This window comes from Bactrocera oleae, chromosome X (assembly GCF_042242935.1).
Source record: "Bactrocera oleae isolate idBacOlea1 chromosome X, idBacOlea1, whole genome shotgun sequence".
Classification (NCBI taxonomy): Eukaryota; Metazoa; Arthropoda; class Insecta; order Diptera; family Tephritidae; genus Bactrocera; species Bactrocera oleae.
The window spans coordinates 33,685,301-33,710,154 of NC_091541.1; the positions used below are offsets into that span (position 1 = coordinate 33,685,301).

Here is a 24,854-nt window from a genome sequence, read left to right on the forward strand (position 1 = left end):
TTCAAAATGATGCATGGTGGGGTAGGGTAGGACCTATCAATAAAAAGTGCGAAATGTGGCTAATAACAAGAATATATGTGCATTCCTATCTTAATTATTAATTGAGCACTTCAAAATGTGAAAATTTCTATCACGTTGTAGTCAGGACAACAAATGAAGATTTTTTTTCAGATAGACACCCGGACAAAGGACTTCAGACAAATTTTACATGTGTGCAACACATAAAAATTTCACATGCTTGAAAGCAGCTGTTTATTAAAAATTTTAATAGAAAAGTACGTTCTTATTCTAATAAAAAGGGATATAAGAACGTCTGGCTGAGAATTCTCACAGCAATAAAACGGCTCTATGTGTTGCATTTTTTCAAATAAAAATTTGGAAAACCCTCGTAAATGACAGCAAGAATCAAAATTGCTGCAAAATATTTCCTCTAATTTTTCGAGGAAGTTTATAAAGTCTGAAGGGGGTTTCACCAGACTGCAGTCGTTATATTCTTTTTCCATTAAAAAAAGAAAACGAGAATCAGTTTCATCTTCAAGGCGAGGGATAGGACTCATACAATTATGAAGTTTTAAAAACTTTGAATACATATAGCCGCAAAAATAAGCGAACGAATTTTGCTTCAAGAAAAAGCTTTCATTTAAGTCAATTTCCGCGATTTCAATATTTCGAAGTGCTTCTAAGGGCGGCCTTGGCAAACTTTGAAAGGTTTGCCAAGAAATATCATTAATCAAAGCGTCATTGCAAACGCTTTGAAGGGCGCTAGTACCTAAAGATTCCCATTCTTCCCTAGGCAAAGGTTCGCAGTTGCCCCTAGTCACATAATTAACGGTCTAAGGCCCCAGGACTTTCGGAAAAGACATGAGAACATGTACGGAGTAGTTCTTACGTTATTTCCGCCCCCCCTACGAATCTGTCCGAAATAATGGTCAAGTTTGTCTTGACAAAGATTTCTTGTCCTAATATATTCGAATCCTTTGGTGGACAAGATCTTCCACAAATGTCGTAAACCCTTAATATTTAGAAGCCATCCCTTAATAAAAGAAAATGTATTCGTGATATCACGACCTATGCTATCAGTAATTTTTAAAGATGTAAAAAAATTCTCGGCTTCTAGGAGAAAGGTAATTTGTTCCGTACTACCGAAAAAAGGTTCATTATATTTTCGTAGGGCTCCAAGCCTACTACTATTAAATATATTAAAAATTTTATCAAAAAAAAGAACAAATTCGGCGGTATTAAGGAAAGTTGGAGACTTAGAAATATTCAAATTCCCGGAGCTATATAATGCGAACATTGCACTAGCAACCGTGTTGCTGAAAACCTGTGTAGCTAAATGCACACTCATTTTCTCAAAAGTTGTAGGCCTTAGATGAGCCGAAGTTATCTTAGGCGCACATCTAATACTTTGTTGAGCGTCTTGCTCATGGAAGTGAATTATATCACTCCATTTTGCAAGACGACCATTAAAACTTACTAAATTCTTGGTATTTTGCAAACAATTTCGCGCACTTTTTATAAGATGAGGAGAATCGTAAAAAAATACGATTTCCTCTCCATTAACTATGAAAAATGGCCTATCCTCTGTCACTCCTACAACCCGGGCAAAATGCACAAAATTTGTCCCTTGATCACATACAAAATGGCAGGGGTGAAGACCTATCCCCTGAAGTTAGGACACAACTTCAAAAACATATTGTTTCAAAACACATCTCCTTTGCAAGATTTATGCACAAAAAAATATGCTAACGGTTGAGACCAAGGCTCCCCACCTATGCCTTGAACCATTAGTGTTAAAACACTTGAAGCAATTCTGGAGGTACGATTTTCATCGCCATAATCCTCCAGGCCTACAATTAAGTCCCTATATCTATCATACTACAAATGGGTCTTCAGAGACATTTCATCGCAGCATATTGACACGTATTTCTGGTCACTCGTAAAGCCACGGCTACGGAGTTCCAGAGTTTTTATGCTGCTATACGTGCAACCAGGACTTCGTGGCCAACTTTGAATAAACTGTGGCAAAGTTCTTGAAGATGGCCAATTAAAATAGGGCTTTAAATATCTATACGCTAGAGGTGATAAGAAGTGAACCCCCAGAGCTATGGTTTTCAATTCCCTATCATATCTATTACCGAGAAGATTACGGTTATTATTTGTCAAACTATTCCTCACACATGCAGCAATATGTGGAGGCAATTCGCTACATAGCTCAACAATTTGCCTATTCTCATTTTTTTCAATAGGCAAACTGTTTTTTTTTTAAGGCCTTAATCTCTTTTTCTTTTTTTCCTAATTGTTTTTTTAATTCTTGCACCTCTCTTTCTGAAGTACTATTCCTTTTTTTAAGGCTAACAATATCATCCAGAATTTTTTTTTTCCTAGGTGTCCCTTCACTTAGGTACGCATCTGTTTGTGTATTGCTATTTTTCGCCCCATTGTTTAAATTTCCTAAAGGTGAGGAATATGAGTGTTCCTCAAATACATTGTAATGAAGGGACAGCTATTCATGTACTTCATATGAGCTCGAAGTACAGTCTCCTATCTCGTCACCGAAAGTGTTTAACGTATTTAGACTGTCCAGTTTGTCAGGTTCGCAAAAACTGCCTTTATCTAAACTACCTCCGTCCGAAACTACCTTCACTGTTGGCACTAACAAATTTTTATCGGGGACTGCCCCTTTTGATAACCTTAAGCTATTTTTGTAGCGGTACGAGAAATGCCTATCGCAGGCATACAAATCAGGGCTTTCGAAATCGGATACACCAAGTAGGTGCATCCATTTCATCCGCCTAAAAAGTAAAAATAAATAACAAATATGTTATTACATAAAAAAATTATTTAAATAAATAGAAAAATAATATGGTGATTGTTTACATAAAAATTTAAGATATTAAAAGTAAAAAATTATTTGTAAAAGAGAAAAAAAAATAAAATAAATCACCGCTCAAATACCAAGCGATTCCAACTGTTCGAAAAAAATTAAATACCGCAAACACATTATTATCGTATCTAGCATTTTTCCACCTATATTTATAAATAAAAAAATATACATACGGGTACTGATTGTACAAGTAAATCCACAGAGGAGGCAATTAACAGACGATCCCAATGTATGTCGGTACATTTCTGGAGAAAAGTTATGAAAACACAGTTACAATATATTAATTAATATTTGGCCATTACTGCAATTTTATATTATATTTATCGCTCATAGTGTGTATTTTAAATTTATTTTTTTCGAATTTAAATTTTTATTATTAAACGCACACCTAGTGTGCAATTTTGAAATTTGATCATACCAAAAATTGTATATAATATATATACATATGTATATGTATGTTATATTTGTATGTAAGATTTGAACTTAAATTTGAAATGCAAATAGAAATTAATGACAAAAACTTTGAAAAATGTATTAAATGAAGAAATATGGTCAAAAATTAATTATTGAATCACAAAATAGAAGCATTTCTTTAAAATTAGCATAGGTAATAAATTATCGTAAATTCTGAGACATGAGCAATAGCTTTTTAATTCAAATCGAAAATTTCCTATTTTCCACTTAAACACTTTTACATGATTTATTATAAAGCCGGAATACGGGGATCGAAATATACATATCCATATCCATAGTTCCATACTAATATTATAATATAAATGTGAATGTAAGTGTGTTTGTTACGCTTTCACACCGAGACCACGTAACCGGTAAAAGCTAGTATATATTAAATAAACATATAAAATGAAATACTTTACTCACCTGGGCATTTTCCGCACTCCCGGAAATTTATGAAGTCGTAACGAGCCTTTGCAACTTCTGATGCACTTGCGTGGCATATTGCTGTATAAAAAAGTTCCCATTAGTATTTTCTTTTAATTTGAATTATAGAAAATAAAACTAACCTGTTGATCCGAAATAACTTGTTTGTTTCTATGAAAAAAAAACCATAAAATAATTATATCAAAAACATTTAAAAAAAGACAACTTACCCTTCAAAAAAACTTGTCCGTCCGTTTGACTAAAAGTTGTTAATAAATTCAAATGCCAGTATTGCTATTGAGCAATGCGTAACAGTGTTGCGCAAGCTAATTTTAAATTACTTTTTAAAAAAGAAATATATCTACCGTATTTTATACCCTTATACCATGTTTTATACTATAAAGATATTGCAACTTCAACAAATAATTTATTTTGGGAGTCTATATATTTAAAAACTAAACTAAGAACTATATAATAATATGGTAAATTTGTATGTCAAAAGTTGTAATAAACTATTGTACATATATCCACCGTTAATTGCTGATATATAAAACGTAAATAAAATTTGTGATTAAATGAATCTATACTTAAATTAGAGAAAACATCGCCACAGTAACTATTTCTTAATATAAGTACAATGATTAATTTTGCTTTATTGTTTAAATGAATTATTATCACTTGTATGACAATGATAAGTTTTGCTTTTTTGATTATATAAATTATTATTACTTATATATAATATCAAATTCTGTTACAATAGTTATTTCTTCCCTTCCACTCATAGTTGAATTGAATTTTCAGTTTTTTCATTAATAAGTTAACTAAAATGCTTTAAAATATGCCGCATATTTACCTATATCAACATGGTATAATATCATATATTGTTATCATTAAACATCAATTCATATCCAAAATTTCAAATATTTATAAATAATTATTTAGGCGTTTTCTGATAAGCGCAACCCGTTTTAACCCCTCGCCCCCCTAACTCACCATGGCCACCATGTTGGTTTTATTGTGAACGTACGCCTCAGAGTTGGCGAAACTACTGTGAATGGGACTTTCCCTACTCCCTTATACCATGCTGTAAACTGTCTGACAGACTGCATACAACAACAAAAACATAGTAAAAGTATACACAAAAGACCGGCAAGTGGGCACACTAGGCACCATTAATCACAAGGGCGCCAAGCGGACCACACATATTCACTGTAGAAAAGTGGTCGTAATTTCACAATTCAATTGTGTAAACTATCTTTACACGTACGCTTACGCTCTATCGTTAGAAGGTCTGATAAGAAGGTCTGACGTTTAGCAATTGAAAAAAGAGGGACGGCAGATTGAAATCCTAGAGAAAAATGTGTAAACAGAAAGATTTGTTGCTGCTGTTGAAGATCACTAACAAAAATTGGAAAACAATAAAAATGAAACAAAACGCGAAATCAAAACGTATGTGATGAAATCTTTTGTGATGCCATGCTTAGATGTATTAATTTTCAATAGAAAGAGAGCTAATACATTTATTCTTTTAATTAAGTATTGAAAGTTCAAAAATCAATTGTTTTAATATATTACAAAGTCACAAAAAATTGATTCAAATAGTTTCTGCATATGTTTAACGAATAAATGTGTAATAATATTTAATCTTAATAAGTATTGGGTATTTTAATTTAAATTCCCAAAATTATTATTTTTTCCGATCTGGCTACAATGGAAAATGTTATAAAAAACGCTTATTTTGAGGCGCTCTCACAATGGAAAGAGTTGGGCATCCCATTATCCCTAGTCGAGACAGCGACGAAACAACATCGCGCATAGTCATGCCACTAAGTGTAATACACCTTGCACGAAATTTTTTCTCAGTATGTATGCTTTATGATGTTATGAAATACACTTCGTGTTTTACTTAAGGACAATCAAATGAAGGTTTTAGGATCTAATTTATTTATTTTAATCGTAAATATATACAATAAATCAGGAAGCATGAAAGTTGTTTAAATATAAAATGAACAAGTAAGGAAGGGCTAAGTTCGGATATAACCGAACATTTTATACTCTCGCAAAGTCAAATGGTATACTCGTTTGAGATTTCTTTGTGGATTGACCGATATTTTCGGTAGAAGGTCAACTATAGGCACTGGGGTCCACTTATTTAGTACTTAGGGGTTTGAACAGTTTTGGTTCGATTTAGACAATTTTTGGCCCCAAGGTGGCATACTTTAATTGCATTATTCACGCAAAGTTTTACCCCGATATAATCATTGTTACCTGATTTGCATAGTGGAAAGTGAAAGAATCAGATGGAATTGAAAATGGTGTTACATGGGAAGTAAGCGTGGTTGTAGTCCGATTTCGCCCATTTTCGCACTATGACATAGAAACATGAAAAGAACGTCATGCACCGAATTTGGTTGAAATCGGTTAAGCAGATCTCAAGATATGGGTTTTCACCTAAAAGTGGGCTGTGCCACGCCCACTGTCTAATTTTGAACGCGGTTCCTTTAAAGTCATCTTATACCATCTCAGAGATAAAATTTAATGTCTCTGGCGTGTTTAGTGCTTGATTTGTCGCGCTTTTAGTAGTTTTTAACAGTACCGTTATATGGGGAGTGGGCGGATTGCCACCCGATTTCAATTATTTTCACAAGGTCAATAGAAGAGCTAAAAACATTTGCTTCCAGTGAATTTTGTTATTATAGCATTAGCGGTTTAGGAGATATGCACATTAAACCTATTAGAGGCGGGACCACGCCCACTTTTTAAAAAAAAATTTTAACTGCAGATGCCCCTCCCTAATGTGATCCTGTGTACCAAATAACGGTCTTGTATCTTATTGCGGAGCTTAGTTATGGCAAGTTATTTGTTTTTGATTAATGGCGTTTTGTGGGCGTGGCAGTGGTCCGATTACGCCCATCTGCAATACCAACCGTCTCACGGTACCAAGAAACATGTCTACCAAGTTTCATAAAGATATCTCAATTTTTACTCAAGTTAGAGCTTGCACGGACGGACGGACGGACGGACAGACAGTCACCCGGATTTCAACTCGTCTCTTCATCCTGATCATTTATATATATATAACCCTATATCTAACTCGAACAAAACTATTATACTCTGTAGCAACAGGTTGCGAGAGTATAAAAAGGGCGTGAAAATACTCCAAAAATCAAAGCGGGCGCGATCCTAACAACAAAACTTTATCTCATATACAAATATACATTCGGACGCGTAGTAACAAAAAACACCACAAAAAAAGCAACACCTAGCACACACAAAATTCAAAGGAAAGGACAGGAATACACGTAATTATATACACTCGCAAATACATATATATATGCATATTCCCCAAAAGCCTTTGGAGGAAATCAAAGTGAGTCCATTCGATGCCTTTTCTTATATTAATGAACATACATATGTATATTCATTGCGAATTACATATTATATTTTGTACAAAAAACTGTAATAAAACACCAAAAAACCGTTCAATATCTTGGTAACGGGTGCCAATTTGGTCTAACCTACCGGTTTAAATTGTGGGTTCAAATAACGAAAAACCGTTTATTGTAATATATATGTACATTCATACGCATACATATATACGACAGATATATAAATATATGTTTATAATATATAATAATTGACTACCTGTACCTGCTTACCTTCGTGTATTTAAACACAATATACAAAAAAAAACCCAAATTTAAGTATTTCAATACTTACAAATTTTTCCGGCAATACCCCTTACGCTTAATTAAGCAGTAAGCAGGATTGCGAAATATATGTGAGGAAAGGAAAAGTCAAACTTAAAGCATAAAAGGCAAAATAAATATACATACATATATACAATAAACGAAGTTAAATAAAAAAAAAAAAAAATAATAATAATAATAATATATGTACAAAAAGGAGTACTTACATTTACTTCTAACGTATATATAAAAATTACATATATAAAATTATATACAGCATGCATAATTACGTATACATGAATATGTATTTTTCTATATTAAATATTTAATATCGTACAAGTATATCACATATCGTATTTTAAAACACAAGTATACATGTATATATCCTATACATCATTTATACGTACAATTACAAACTTACATACGTACCTACAATATACCACATATTCATATGCACATATGTTGTTGAAAACATATATATATGAAAATACATTTTATATAATTGCCAAGAGCAATCCATATACATACATAAATTCAATTTTATCTATTTTAATATACGTGTAGAAGATTATAGATTGATACATATATACATAAGTGCATGCGGTAAAATATCGGCACATTACCAGTTGCAATTTCTTGCTCTCTCCGCACAGTGAATTTTGTTATTATAGCATTAGCGGTTTAGGAGATATGCACATTAAACCTATTAGAGGCGGGACCACGCCCACTTTAAAAAAAAAAATTTTAACTGCAGATGCCCCTCCCTAATGTGATCCTGTGTACCAAATAACAGTCTTGTATCTTATTGCGGAGCTTAGTTATGGCAAGTTATTTGTTTTTGATTAATGGCGTTTTGTGGGCGTGGCAGTGATCCGATTACGCCCATCTGCAATACCAACCGTCTCACGGTACCATGAAACATGTCTACCAAGTTTCATAAAGATATCTCAATTTTTACTCAAGTTAGAGCTTGCACGGACAGACGGACGGACGGACAGACAGTCACCCGGATTTCAACTCGTCTCTTCATCCTGATCATTTATATATATATAACCCTATATCTAACTCGATTAATTTTAGGTGATACAAACAACCGTTAGGTGAACAAAAATATTATACTCTGTAGCAACAGGTTGCGAGAGTATAAAAATATTCACAAAATTTACTGCAATAGAGTTCCCACTGGGTGTCTTTAACTTCGTGCTCATCTGCACAGTCGCAGTTCCTCTCATGCCGAACCCTGGGATTATAAAATTTTCTTCATCAGTTTTGAGCTATCGGGAATCGGCCAGATCGGACTACTATAACATTTATCTCCCATATTACCGATTGTTAAGTTTTTTATTTTCCGGTATCCTGCCTTTATTTAAAAACATATATCTCCCATACAACCGATTATGCTGAAACTTTATTTTAATAGATATTTAATCAGAAGGCAATGCCTTTTTATTCTAATTCAAAGCATTGGACTTTTGAGTTAGGTTTTCCAAAGGCGTGAACGTCAAATATTTAAAAATAACTTACAACTTTGCCTTATTTCAATACTTAAATATTATAACATACTAGCGGACCCGGCAAACGTTTTGTCATATTATACATATATGTTATTTGTTAGAAAAAAAACAGCTAACACTATAAGTGTGCGAGGGATGGAATTATAATTGAAAGGATTAAAGGGTTGTAGACAACTATAGTATACTTTATTTAAGCAAATAAAATATTCCTAATTTATTAAATTACAGTTACTGATAGCTAGAGGTTGGTTGAAAAGTTGCTTCTCTCTTTAATATCGCTCAGAAATTAGATTCTTTGTTTTGAAAGTTTTAAAAGCAAAGGAAATTTATGAAAAATTGGTAGAAGTGTATAAGGAGTCCTCACCTTCAAAACGCACCGTTGAGCTTTGGGATGGTGAATTTAAACGTGGTCGTACTAGGCTTAAAAACGATACACGCGAAGGACGACCAAAAACCGCAACCACACCAGAAATCAATGAGCAAGTGCATAATGTTGTTAGTGAAGACACGGAGGACAAAGCGTGAAGTTCCTAATGCCATAGGTTCTCAGACGAACGAGTACTTCATATTTTACCTGGAGAATTACATATGAAAAAGCTGTTTGGAAAGTTAGTGCCGCACACAATTCAACAAAAATTGGATCGAAAACAAATTTCACAGCATAATTTGGAAGGTTTTAATCAAAATAAAACCAATTTCTTGCGTCGTTTTAAAACTATGGATGAGACTTGGACCAGCATGATCCTAAATTAAAACAAGAACGTTTAAGGTGGATTGAAGCTGGTTGTTCAGCCCCAAAGAAGGTTATGGTATCAGGTTTTTGTCATGCAAAAGGAGTTTTGTTGACTGATTATCTGCAGAGAGGTTAAACAATCAACAAATGCAGCCTTTCGTGAGAAAAGACCTGGTTTGCAGCACAAAAAAATAATTTTTTTTTAATTAGACAATGCACCTGCTTACAAAGGTGTTTTGACAATTACAAAATTCAACGAATTAAAGTACGAATTGCTTGAGCATCCGATTTGCTCCCAGCACCAGATTTGATTCCAGCGACCACAACCTCTTCAGAAACCTGAAACCATTCTTTCGTGGAAACCATTTTTCGTCGAATGAAAAAGCTATTACAGCCGTTGACGGGTATTTTGCAGAGCTTCCGAAAAGTCATTATACGGATGGCATAAAATGATTTAAGGATCATTGCAATAAGTGTATTGAAGTTAAGGGAGATTATTTTGAATTGGATAAAAAATATATTTCCTACCAAAAACAGTATTTTTTTATTTCGAGCGCAGAAACTTTTCAACCAACCTCTATACATCGTAATTTTTGGTCTGTCCGTCTTTAGCGAATACAAACGAACTGGATGGTTTGCTCACGCGAGAACATGCCGCATAAAGTTGTTCGTGGAAAAAACATGATGTACCCCAATTTAAGCTACAAACAGAAAAGCTTGGCCTTCTGAGCTATGAACCGTCATAGCTAATACCAATTTAATCGGAAATATAGTACGTTTGAATTCAATTGGCACATCTGTAAGATTCGTGGCAGCAGTACATTTTCACCTCGGAACTTATCATTCAAAACTTTTTAATGGTTTTTCAATAAGTTTTTAATGACAAATCTTGTGCTATTGCAAGGCCGTGGACCGTTCAAACTACGAAGCAAAATAACTGGAGATCCAACGTTCAGTTGAAAATGATGCGGTGTCATGCCCGGCATATCCAATTGGTTAATTCACAGCTTCGTTGGCATCGGCAACACCATCGATAAATTTGTATGACACCAAGTCCCCTGGCAACAACTGTTTTATCTTTGAATTTAATCCATTGAAGTCCAAATTTTTACTACCAAAATCAATATTTCTTTCAGCCAATCTTATAGGTATTTGGTGTGTATATCAGAGCGATAAGAGCATTTTGTAAATTATTAATTGTGCGGATATCAGTAAATTTGCTATTGCCAAAAAACAGTTGCTTTGAGAAAGTTTCGACAGATGGATCTTAAAGCATGTGAACGCACATGCTCACTGTCAGTTGTATTTTTCAACATTACACCACAGTCGCGATGAAGCAAGCGTTGATTTCATCAGCGTTTGTTATACATGGAATAACGGAAATGTTTGTGTGCCATATTGCCTTCTGGGATGAAAAAATGACAATTTTATGCTATTTTTGCACTATGGCCATGGATGATTGTTTTTTTATTCGACAGTATCATACTGCACTTCACGATTTATATCTGTGTTGATTAAATCAGATGGACTTTGATTTGGTGGACACATACCGAAATGACTGATTGGGTGATCCTTAATAGCAATCAATGTTTTATTGTCCATTGCGTCACTGAATGATAACTAATTGCTTGATAGAACTATACATGATAATTATGGTATACTACAATTATTATGTTCCATTGCCATCTTTTGAATCTGTGGATAGAGCGGAATAATATAAAAATTGCGATTAAAAATCAAAAGTTGATCGCATAAGGGTGAAAATTTAGAATTGTATGTATTTTTCATTGGTGAATCATGAAAAAATAAAAACAGAAATATTTGTCCAAAAAAGAAAAAAAATAATACAAATTGGGTTGAACCACCATTGATGTTTAGATTTATAAAAAATAGATACTAACGGATTCTCATACCTACCAGATAAGCACACTAAAATTCATCAAAATCCGTTAAGCGTTTCAGAGAAAATCGACAGCAAAATTCGTAGTTGCCAGAATGTTCGAATGTCGAAATTTTGTTAACGATCTACTATATAAGGGATGCCGGATTGTGCAGAAGACACAGTTCCAGTTCGAGTGCTGCCGTGTAAAGAGCAATTGATAATGAGTAGTGAAGAGTCAAATTGTTTGGATTAGAAATAAAGATAAGTGTAACAAGGTAGACGATTTATCGAAAAATCCGTTACAATTGGTGTCTGAAGTGGGATTGTCAAATAAATTCCCAAAGAGTGAATAGTTTTAAAATGACAAAGATTAACGATCTGAAGATTCCAGAACTGAAAAAAGAGCTGGAGCAACGTGGCAACAAATGGAGTAAGGTCCGAATTATAGTCACAGTTACGACAAGTCATGGAAGCAGAAAACAATCATGTTGAGGATTATGTCTTTCAATTGGAATAAGAGGGAGACAACGAAGAAATGCAGAAAAAAAGGATGGGCTCTATGCTCTTTAAACGCTACGGACATAAACATGATTTTGGCTGCAATGTCACAGATGACAGCTCAAATGTTAACTCAAATGGCGCAGTTGTCATCACGAATGGCAGAGGTGTCATTATAAACATCAGCGAATAAGCAGAATTTGTCATTACAGTTTTAGGCGCACAGTTTAATGCAGGAAGAGCAGGCGGGAGAGCAGGATGCGTGTATACCAGCCCAGATTTCCTCACAGTTGGAAGAGAAGAAAAAGTGTATACCAGTACAAGGGTCCAATCGGAAGAGCAGGAGACGCATATATGGCACAGTCGGAAGAGCATGATAAAATTAATTCTGAAGTGGAAGAGTCATTGCAAGAAGATCCACATTTATAAGGTGTAATGCATGCAAAAGTAATGCAGTCGCAAAAGTATATTGGGCAGAGCGGAGAAGTTTAAAGTTTGTGTGTGGCTGCTTGCGTCGAGTAGGGAAAAGCCAAAATAACCAGAGCTCCCGAGCACTTATAATTGTTCCGAATGTTGCTTACGGTTGGTCCGTGTTGCCCTTTCGTACTTTTTGTTCGTATCAAATGAAATTTGCCAAACTTTATGCCCGTAGTGGCAATATAGAAATCTGTTATTCTCTTATTTTCACATAAGAGCAATGTTGCTCAATTTTTATGCATAGTTTTGCACATATCTAGTTTTCAGTTATACAATATTTTTCATTATGTAAAAGAAGAAAATTAAAGCACAACTAGAATTTTAGTTTCATTTAAGAATATTTGAAATACATATATTAAGATTTATTTTTTAATTACTATAAAATACGTTGTAAGAGAGCAATCAGCTGACTCGCTTCTATGGAAAAAATTTTCCATTTAATTTTGTTTTAAAATTGGTAAAACTTTTACCGAAACGGTTTCATTGATGAAACAAGTTTATGGCGATGATTTCCTATCTCGCAGCAGAGTGCACGAGTGATTTCAACGTTTTCAAAGTGGTCGTGAGGACATAAATGACGATGAGCCGAAACCCAAAAAATCGCGCCTGGAGAAGTCAAAAGTGGAGACAATGCTGATTTGCTTTTATGATGACAAGGGTATTGTCCACAAAGAATTTGTTCCACCCAGCCAAAACGTTAATGCGGTATTCTACCTTGGAGTTTTGAAGCGTTTGGTGCGCCAAACTCGACGTGTTCGGCCCGAATATCGCGAAGATGGAAGAAGTTGCGTTTCGTGCACGATAATGCGCCGTCTCATCGATCGACGCTTATGGCCGATTATTTGACCAAAAATCATCCAATCTACCATTTCGAAAAAAGGCAATATTTTCTAAACAGAAAGGAATATTGAAAAAATTTAAACGTTATAATATAGAGTAATATATTTACATATTGTTGCAAATACCTGGAAACATATATACTTGTAAACACCTTTATTTTAATGTTTTTGAAATGTAGCTTACATTGTTATTCAATTCTAATTTACGTTGTTAATAGTATTGTATCAAAAAAAATTAGTCAAAAACTGCAAAACGGAAACGTACTTTTGGTTGTCATTTATAGTTAAGAACATAATAACTCCATTGAAGTGTTAGTAACATTCGCCTTCGTGTAACTGGGTTACAACAGGGATCTTAGAATGTGCCTCTTGCACTCGTGTGTCACATATAGTGCCACGAACAATATCATTTACACCACCTCGCAAAATACGAAAGTTAATATCGCTGTAATCCAACTGTCCATACAAATAGATTGGCAGTTTATTACTCATAACCCAAACTCCTTGCTCTTCTTCTTGGTCTACTTTCAAATCATTGGGAAATTGTATAAATTTTTTTCCTCTACTTAACAACATTGCCAAATTGCCACGCACATATGGCTTCGTGGTATCCCAACAAGCCACATTATCCCGATGAACCTGTGTGTAAAACATTATGCCATTGCGTGCAATACCTGCTGCAGAGGACTGTCCAAGATCTCCGCGATCGCCAACTTCAACGAAGTATTTTGATAATTTTTGAGCGCTTGTTGGCCATAGTTTATCGTCACGCAACAATCTGGTCGAAATAGCAAATTCCTTCAAATGATAAATATAAAGCAGTAATTTAGTATAAGAAAAGAAAATTGTATAAATTTTTACCTTAAAACTAGCCATTGGATGGAAAAATAATGTGCGCTCACCAGACGAAGGCGTTTTTCGAGTCGACAGACTCATGCCGAAAACGCCATCCAACCATTGAAAATTTAATCCATAAACATTAAAATCGGATGCTATGGGGTTGGGATTGAAGTTGTAATTAGTTACACGCCAACTCCGATTTTTAGACAAACTGTAGACGACAATACCAAAGCGCCACACATCCGTTACATAAATGTAGGCATCTTCGCACTGATCGTCTTGAATATCGGCCAAAATATTCGAATGCAATGAATCTTGTTTTACTTGGTCTGCCGGCAGCGCAAAGCTAACAATCATTTTATCGGTAGCTAAATCAAAAGCCACAATTTTTGGTGGACAAATCTGATTTAAATTAACTGTGGCGTTGACTATTCCCGAATCAATAACCCACAAGCGACCGCACGAGTCAATTGAGGAACGATATACCGAAATAAGTTTAGCGCAGTTCAGTTCTTTGACACTGCTGTGGGCGCTCCAATTCGGATAGGGGCGTAAGGCAGGACTACGTTCTTTCGGCGGATACGGCAAATAGTTGAGGCTTGATGGTACGCCGTCCTTCCAACGAGGTGTGGTAATAAACATGCGGTCGCTGTAAACATCTATGCCCAATGGCAAATTATTTTCTGGAACAAAATCGCTAAAAATATACGATAAAACAATTAAAGGTTGTTGTAACCGAACATTTTATATTCTCAAAATTTGCAAGGATCAAACTTCGCATGGATTAAAATCATATACAAATCGTTAATTCATACTATAGATCATATACACACTTATAGTGTTTTCCTTTATCGATGAAAATGTTGCGTCATTATACGGACATTATTTATCTGTTCCATTTTTTACATGACAAAAGAACAACAAGAGGCCAACTAACTGATTTACAATATTTATTATTAAGTTTAACAAAACTGATCGATTCATTATAATTAGTAGAAAGCTTGATTTAAAAAACTAAATATCAATAATAGAATATCAAAAACAAAAAATAAACATCGCGTGGGCAACTCCCACCCTTACCCTTTGAAAAGGGCAGAAAATGTTTCACTTTTTTCAGGTTGGAAGGCAACATTCCGAGAAAAGAACACAAATCTTTGACAGTCCGGACATAGGGCAGAATAAATGCAACATTTTTTTTGTGTGTTTGCCTTGATAGGCATTGATGTTTGACGATAAATATCTCGTAAATGCTTAACTTATATTGGAATTTAGGACATTGATACAGTTACAAGTTTCCAAATTTGAGATTTTAAATTAAGAACAATTTTTGTACCTTGAGATGATTTTGCAATTCAGTACATGCCAGTCACAAAAATCTCTCAATAGAAAACAAAGCTGTTACATTTCGTTGTTTAGAGATGTAACTTTCAGGAAATCTTTAGATTGACCTGGCGAGTAATCCCGTAAGGTTTGGTGATGATCGGAGCACTTTTCTTTTTGAACTGTCAAATATAGTTTTTATTTACTATGATGATATTCTTTTGTTTTATAACCCAAATTTGTGTGTGCGTTGTGAATATACTATACGTCATTATGAAACATATTAAAGTATAATAAAGTACAACAATAAATACTTGTAATTAAGGATTTTTAAGAATTCAAGGTAAGTGGTAGCGCCGCGAATGTATTCGTTTACTGATACGTTATAAATTGATTATTACAACGGAATTGTATTTTTCTTCACCAATCATGTTTATTCACAGAATTATTGTAATAAATAAGAAATGGCACCAAAAAAAAAAAGTATTGGTAAAAAAACCTCTAAATCAAAAAAAATTACGAAAAAAAGATCAATGAAACAGCTGAGGAACGTGAGTTACGCCTTGAGAAAAATCGCAACAGAATATCTACAAGTAGAAATATGGAAACGTTTGAAGAGCGTGAATCACGGCTTCAACAAAATCGTGTCAAAGAATCTTCATCACGAGCTACTGAGACAATCCAGAAACGTACGCAAAGACTTGATGCCAATCGTAACCGAATGGTTCATTTACGAAAAATAATAGATTTAAAACTAGCAGCGTTCAACTACAATAGGGATGCCGATTACAGAAATCACAAGGACGTAGTGATCAGTGCAATGAACAAAGTTTTTTCACATTGTGGTGCTTTGAAGTTCGCGAAAGAATCCCCTGGAATGTGCTGTTCGAACGGTAAAGTTGTTTTGTCACCATTGATGAAGCCACCTGAACCACTTCTTAGTAATGATATAATAAAATATTTAATAATATGCAGGTGTATTCCAATGTTTTATAAACTCCGAAACGGCTGGACCGATTTCAATGGAATTTTTGGACGATCTTCAAGATGGCCGTGATCCTGCAAAGTTTGTTGGCGATCAAAATAATGTATTTTTAATGTTTATAACATTTTTGAGCATTTACTAACTGCAACCAAATACGAAATGCCCTAAACTGACAGACAATTTCAGCACTATTGTACACGGACAAAATAAATTAATTGGCCGTATTTTCCCAGACGCACAAAATAATTATTTCAATCATAACTGGCTCGGAAATCAAGCTATATAGACAGCAAAAAATGCCGAAATTAATTTTTATAATAACATTTTACTAGAGTAAACAGCTTACTCAATATAATTTAATTATACCTTAGCCACAGCAAGGCGTGGCCGGGGTCTTTTAGTTACCAATAAATATAAAAATAAAATGTTGACTTTGAATCGCAATAGTTACGAAATTAATTTTTTTAATTTTAATAAAACAAAATCGAATCGATAATAAATTGCCACAAGCAACTAGACAGCGAATTCGAAGTTTCCAGAACCTTCAAGTGGCGCAGTTTTGTTAAAGATCTACTATATAAGGGCTGCCGGATTGTGCAGCAAACACAGGTCTATTTAGAGTGTTGCCGTGTAAAGAGAAATTTAGCTATAAGCAAAACGTTGTAAACTCGAAAACAAGCTATCAGTGTTAAGTTGTTGAAATTAGACAATAAAGATTAGTGTATAGCATTAAATTGAGACTTTAATTTAACAATCCAGTGATCGAGCTCAAGAGTGAGTTACAAGGTAAAGATACTCGCTCATCGAACCCTATGGATATTAATATGATTTTGACTGCAATGTCGCAGATATCAACGCAAATATCGACACAGTTTAAAGAACAGGATGCGCGTATGACCCTACAAATGTCGCAGTTAGAAACGCGGTTGTCAACGCAGTTGGAGGAGCAGCACAGTTGTCCTCACAGTTGAAAGAGAAGGATGCACTAATATCGCAGGTGACCTCACAAATAGCATAGGTGTCCTCACAGATTTCGGAAGAGCGGGATAAAATTAAAACTGAAGTGGATGAATTGAAAGATCGTCAGCTTCTGCCAAGGTGAAACCTCCATCCTTTGATGGCATAGTTCCGTTCCATGTTTTTAAGCTTCAATTCTAAAAGACGACATCTTCAAATAATTGGAACTCTGAAGGTAAAGTAGTTGCATTGTTCGCTGCATTAAAAGGATCTGCAGCGAAGATATTGCAAACCATCGTAGAGAGAGTAGTTATGAAATGCGAATGGGTGCGTTAGAAAGACGGTATGGTAGTGAGCACAGGAAGCAGATCTTCCAAATCGAGTTGCAAAATCGCCGCCAGAGAGCCAGTGAGTACCTGCAGGAGTTTTCTACAGAGATTGAGAAGTTAGCTCACTTAGCTTATGCACATAAATCCGTGGAGTTCATCGAGGACCCGAAAATTCAGACCTTTGTTAATGGAATACGAGTGATAACAACAGAGAGCCAGCAGGTTCCACCAAAATCAGAAGCTATTTGGGCAGAAATAGATGAAGACTATGGGCCAAACAAGTTGTGGATTGTTAATGCCAAAAAAAAATCTACACCAAACTTACTTATAGGCAAAACTCTGACCATGACAAGACAAGATAAATATGTTCCAGTAAGAGTACTTAATGAGTGCAAGTTACTAATAAAACTTTCCAAAGAAGTTATATTAAGGCAGTGTCAAGAGATTAAGGCCGTGATAAATTGCGAAATAGGCATTTAGGAAGATTCCATGGACGAAAACGACATACCGAGCGAAATTAACGCATGGACCAAGGAACTATAGACAAACGATCAAAATAAGGCTAATCAACTTAGATATTCATTCATATATAATAAAGTCGATTCCAAATCTGGAAGAACCAAGGTTGTAAAACATTTTATTAACACAGTTCATCTGTAGTACTGGTGAAGAAGAAAGATAGCAACATGACAGTGACACAAGTGACAATGGAGGCAATTCGCACAGCTAATGAACAGATAAAGACAATAAAAGATTGGCCCACTCCTAAAAATGTACATAAAATGCGGAGTTTCCTTGGACTGTGTACTTATTATTGACGATTCGTTCAAAATTTTGCCAGCGTAGGTAGTATCTTCCATTAATTCACAAAAAAGAACAGAGTTTTTGAATGAAATAAAGAATAGGAGAGGACTTTCCAATCTCTGAAGTAAAGTACTGCGTCAATGTTAGCATACCCGGTTACAGGATCAGCGTTTATTTTGGATATGGATGCTAGTGGATTTGCAGTAGGATTCGTTCTATCACAAGTCATTGATGGGCATGAGAAAGTGGTTGCGTATTACAGCCAGACCATAAGCAAGCAAGAGATAAATAATTGTGTTACTCGGAGGGAATTAGTGGCGTTGGTGAAGTGCATCAAACATTTTCATAAGTACCTTTATGGCCAGCGATTTCGGGTGAGGACAGATCATGCAGCATTAAAATGGCTTCTACAATTTAGGAAGCCAGAAGGACAGTTGGCACGGTGGATCGGGAGACTCCAAGGTTACGACTTCTCTTTAGAATATCACAAAGGCAGTGGTCATGGAAATTAGGATGCAATGTCCCGCCGTCCCTGTAGTTTGGAATGCAAATATTGCGCAAATGCTGAGACCAAAGAAGACATTATCAATGTCCGATTAAAGGCTATAACACCATACTGGTATCCTCAGGAGCTACGTCAACGTCAGCAAGAAGATCCAGATTTGAAAAGTGTGATACACGGATTCGAGATGAATAAACGTCCAGCGAGAGAAGAAATAGCTGCAGAAAGCCCAGTCGCAAAGGCTTATTGAGCACAATGGGATAGTTTAAATATAGTGTCCGTCTGCTTGCATCGCGTATGGGAAAGCGAAGATGGGCAAAGTTCCCGAACTCTGATGATTGTTCCAAAAGAGCTGCACAACGGTCCAAGTGGAGGACACATGGGTATCACTAAAACCTTGGAGAAATTAAAAAAAAGATTTTATTGGGTTGGTTGTAGACAATCAGTTTCGGAGTGGTTCGCCAATTGTGTCGAGTGCATTGCTGTATGGTGTTCCAATAGCATTACATTCTGACCAAGGGAGATATTTTAAGTCAGCTCTAATTCTGGAGATGCGCCAGCAACTGGGTATCCGGAATCTGTACAACTGCACTACATCCGCAGTCCGATGGCATGGTGAAACGATTCAATCGAACTTTGGAAGAACATTTGATAAAAGTTATGGACAAGTATCAAAAAGATTGGGATACCCAAATATCCTTGTTCCTGTTGGCGTATCGGTCTGCTGTACATGAAACAACAGGGCAGACTCCAGCAAGAGTAATTTTTGGGCTGCCAGATTGTGCAATAAGTTGTAAACTCGAATATTAAGCAATAATAAAAAATAGAGATAAGTGTATAGCATTAAATTGGGACTTTTATTTAACAATCCAGTGATCGAACTCAAGAATGAGTTACAAGGTAGACGATTTATCGAGGAAATCGGTACAATATTAAACAAACATTGAGAAAACGGGCCTAAGGCATTAAACATTCAAAATAACCCGGATGCAATTCGCAACATAAAAACACAATCGTCCATGGCCATGGTGCTGAAACAGTGTAAAATTATCATTTGGGATGAATGCACAATGGCTCATAAACATTAGCTTGAAGTATTTGATAAGATAGCGAAAGATATAAAAAATAACGCAAACTATTTGGCGTCATTCTGTAACTTCTTTCAGGTGATTTCAGACAGACACTTCACGTTATTTCACATGCAACGTCAGCTGATGAAATCAACGCTTGCTTAAAATCATCGAGACTGTTGCGTAATGTTGAAAAAATTCAACTTACAGTAAACATAAACGTTTATGTGCCGAAACTTTTTTATAACAATTGTTAGATGTTGGTAATCGCAAACTTGCTGTACATGAAAATACAGGAGGTATAAAATATAGGTACAAAATATAAAATATTAGATTGACTGGCAGAAAGATTGATTTTGGCAGCAAAATATGGGGACACCAATGGATTTAATTCAAATAAAACAGTTGTTATTATAGATGTGCCAATTGAATTCAAACGCACTCAATTTCCAATTAGATTAACATTCGCAATGATGAATAACTCACACGGCTTAGATTTGGATTCACCATGCTATTCCAACGGACAACGTTAAGTGGAATGTTCCCACGCGAGAAAACCATCAAGTTTGTTTGTATTCGCTAAAGACAGACTGACCAAAAATATTGTACACTCCATTGCGTTGCGAGGTTAATCTTTGTTTATTTTAAATTGAAATAATTAATAGTAGAAATATGAACTATTTTCGATGCATATATGTAGGTAGCCGTCAATAATTGAAATGTAATATATATTTCATCTTCATTACTCTTTCAATTGTAATTACATTCCCACACACTTATAACATAGTGTTAGATATTTTTAAAAATATTTCCTAACAATAACGTACATATATGGCAGAACAACGGTTGCCGGGTCAGCTAGTGTATATATAATAGGTATAAGTATATACACTATGTATATATGTATTATCACTTCATTTTTCTAAGATAAGACATATTGACCGATATAGGTAGTTGTATACGCTATAAATTCAACAGGAAGTTTGAATTCTTATATTGACTCGGTTTTATCAAGACGCTCTCTGAGTATCATTAAGATGCCTCTCAAATTGACTGATATATTTATGGCGTCAAAACAACCAGATTTTTGAAAATTTGTATATTAGGTACATGGGAGCTAGAGCTTCAGGACACACAATTATTTGGAATAGACGCTCTCTGAATTTCCTTAAGTTAACTCATATAGGTATTATACGCTATAAAGTTAACCGCAAGTTCAAAAATTTCTGCATTAGGTATACGAGAAGTATTGATTCGATTATACCCATTTTTGAGATTTGATTACATTATTATCATGAAAAGATGTCACAAATTAAGCGATATTTTCGATAATAAGCCATACATAGACACTGGGATCCACATATTCTATATCTAGGAGCTGTAAAAGTTATGGTCTGATTTAGATAATTTTTAGACGTGAGATGGAAAATCTTAAAAGCTCTACTTGTGCAAAGTTTTATTTCGAAAACATCATTAGTTCCAGATTTAAAAAGTAAAATTTAAAGATCATTTGGTATATACAATGTAATAATAATGTCAGGATAATGTTATGCACCAAGTTTGGTTGAAATTGGTCGAGTAGTTACAGAGATATAGGATTTCAGCTAAAAGTGGGCGGTGTCACGTCCATAGTCCAGATTTGACACCCGCTCCACACTTCGGTTTCATGTAGGATGTGAAATTTAATGCTTCTGACGTATTTATTTAGTGAGTTATCACACTTTAAGTAGTTTACAATGTATATGTACTTAAACTGTTTTTTAATCTTAACAGTATGGCGACTTTCTAACCTAAATGGATCACGCTCTCAGATCGGAATTGTTCAACAAATATTAAAGCGAGTATTGCGTTTGGGAATAACTGAAATAGTGGTTATCACTGTACGAATCCGGCTATAATTGCGAGTACTGCTTCTATAGATAATAGCTGTCTTTGATTCGCCAAACTTTAATATCCAGCAACTCGAACAGACTATACCAGATACTCAAACAAATGGGCAGCACTTGTCTTGCAACCATGCGTAAACATGCCTTCTGACGCATACGCAATAGTGTTATGATTTTTACTTAGTGGAGAAAATCTTTTTTTCACATTTTCGCTGTAATCATTTATTTTGGTTTTCTATAAATTATTGTAATTGATTTTAAGTCTTTTGTTTTAAAAATACCAGAGTAAAAGAAATTTATAATTTCATTTGTCAACCATTCACTATAGTAAAAGCGAGCAGAAATATGTAAAATAAAATTTGGCAGCATTGAGGATAGAAGTTATACCACTTTAATAAGGAGATACAAGTACATACTCTTCTGCTTCAATTCAACTCGATAACTTTGTTGTTGGTATCACATGTAAATTTTTTGACAAGAGAGCAGAGAAATGACCAATCAAAGACAGCTAATATGTAGTGGAAATTAGCTACTACATAAGATGTATCATGTAGAATATTATCCATGATAATTTCGATAGAGGAATTAGCAATAACGATTACTGTTAATCCCTCTACTGTAAACAAGAACACAAATCCTTGAGCTCATAACATAGCTGGGGAATAGTTTGATTGTGTACCATGAAGCATGGATAAAATGATCCGAAACTCTTTGATTTGAGAGAGCGCTGTCAGAGTCCACATTTTTTATAACATTTGACAGTGGAGCCATTAAGGGAAGAAATAAGTTTTGAGATTTTTATATGTATTTCTTGGGTTTAGGGGGTTTAGGTTTCCATTTTACAGAAAAATATACATAATTAAAATTAGTTTAACAAGCTAGATATCCTATATGACTTCTAAATATAAGTACATGTATATTTTAATTACAAAAGATTTTCAAAATTAACGATAAAAACTAAATTTAACAAAATATTTTAATATTTCAAAACACACAAGTTTTAAATAACCTAAACATGATTCTTATTTCTTTTTTATATACTCAATTAACAAATATCTTTTGATAATTTATTCGGAAGTCAAAGTTTACATAACATTTGCAGGGAATTCTAACCAAAATAAGTATATACATTGGCAATTGGTACTGCTAAGCAAAAGAATACTCTGCGACAAAATACCGCTCTTTCTTAAAAACAAAACTGTATTAAATCTCTTTAAATAAAGATTACAAATATACGTAAAAGTCAACAAAATTTCTGATCTAACAAATTACCCACTGATTTCGCAATTTATTTCTGCGGGATTCTTAGTGATAGTTCATTGTTTTGCTTGTCATCTGTTCAGTAGCTCATGAACTCGTGGTTTTTCTTGGCAGCACTGAAAGTTCATGAGCTCTCTCAGAAGGCAAAGAGAGGAGTTTCGGATCATTTTATCTATGCCATGAAGTGCAGCTAATCAACTGAAAATTTTAATACCTGTAGAGTCAGCAATAATTATCCTAGTAGACCAATTGCTTTTATTCTGACTTAAGTTGGAATATAAGACCTCACCGAACACAACAGTTGTGTAAGATCTTAATACGAAACTCACCTATTTGCGATGGCTTGTTGGCGCTGTGCATAGGTCGGATATTCAAAATCTAAATATTTCCACTCATTTACAATTTGAAATGATTTATTTGCATCCGCTGGTATTGGCATCTCATCAACGTAATTTCGCCTAAAACTGTTACTAACATCTTTATCGCTGGGTAATGGCTCATTTTGATAGAACGGATGCGTTTGATGCATGTAATCTACGTGGATTTGTGTTTCTGCTGGCGGTACAATTACCGAAGGGAAGTTTTGTACACCAGAGAACAATTTTAACCCACTATTACTAGCAGTAGCCGATTGAAAGATGCCATAGATTGGTAATATCGTATATCGACGGGCGCCCGTTGCCTCAATCTCAGTCAAAGTTAGAGTAATAAGCAGATTGATCACTAGACATACTAATGTAAGGCAACGTGAAACAGCATACATTTGGACACACACAAAATATTAGAGAAGTAAAATAACTGTACGGCTTTCGTTTACAAAGTCTGAAACGCGTCTAACGTCCGGGGTAAGACATGGCAATCAGTTAAGTATTGATCGTTACTTATAGCTATTGATCGTTACAGGTAAGTCAAATCAGCCCATTCTTTGAACAAAGCAAAATAGCTGAAACTTTCAAATTTTCGCAAAATGATTAAAAGTAAAGCGGATGAGCGAAACTTGTGCAAAAGCACACATAATTGTATTAAAAAAAAACAATGAAACTAGTCCGGTTGTACTCAAAGCTAACTTACACATATGGCGAGTATGTATACATAAATATAGCATGTACATTAGGGCGAGCCCAAAACTATCCTATCGAATTTTAAATTTAAATAAACCTATATACAGAGAAAAAATATCCCTGTAAGGCCAAATATTAGCTTAATTTCAAAAGGTGTCGGCGAAGCTTTGTAGTTTTCCATTGAAATAACTCGTAAAAAATCTTTCTTCATTAAAAATACCATAACTTTTAAACCGTTTAGGATGAAATCTTTTATTTCACCGATTGTTATAGAGCATAAAACACATACATAATTGTATGAAAAAAGTAAACTGGTCCGGTTGGGACACAAAGATAACTCACGTATGGCGATCTCATTATGCCATGCATGTACTTATATATGTATGTATATATACGTATATATGTATGTATTAATATTTTTTAACCGTTTACAATAAAAGTC

General features: G+C 34.6%; 1 protein-coding gene across 2 annotated transcripts; it reads right to left on the reverse strand.

The window, feature by feature from the left end:
* Positions 1–9,125: 9,125 nt before the first annotated feature.
* Positions 9,126–24,328, reverse strand: yellow-h (L-dopachrome tautomerase yellow-h). Of its 2 annotated transcripts, XM_036376752.2 has the most exons (4): positions 23,681–24,328; positions 14,260–14,935; positions 14,073–14,196; positions 9,126–11,397 (listed from the first exon to the last, which is right to left on the reverse strand). In XM_036376752.2, the coding sequence occupies exons 1-4, from the start codon at positions 24,112–24,114 to the stop codon at positions 11,372–11,374; spliced, it is 1,260 nt and encodes a 419-aa protein (XP_036232645.1). In that variant the 5' UTR covers positions 24,115–24,328; the 3' UTR covers positions 9,126–11,371. The 2 variants fall into 2 exon arrangements, with proteins under 2 accessions (XP_036232645.1, XP_014095413.1); XM_014239938.3 differs by lacking the exon at positions 9,126–11,397 and having other exon boundaries at positions 13,525–14,196; positions 23,681–24,315.
* Positions 24,329–24,854: the final 526 nt, after the last annotated feature.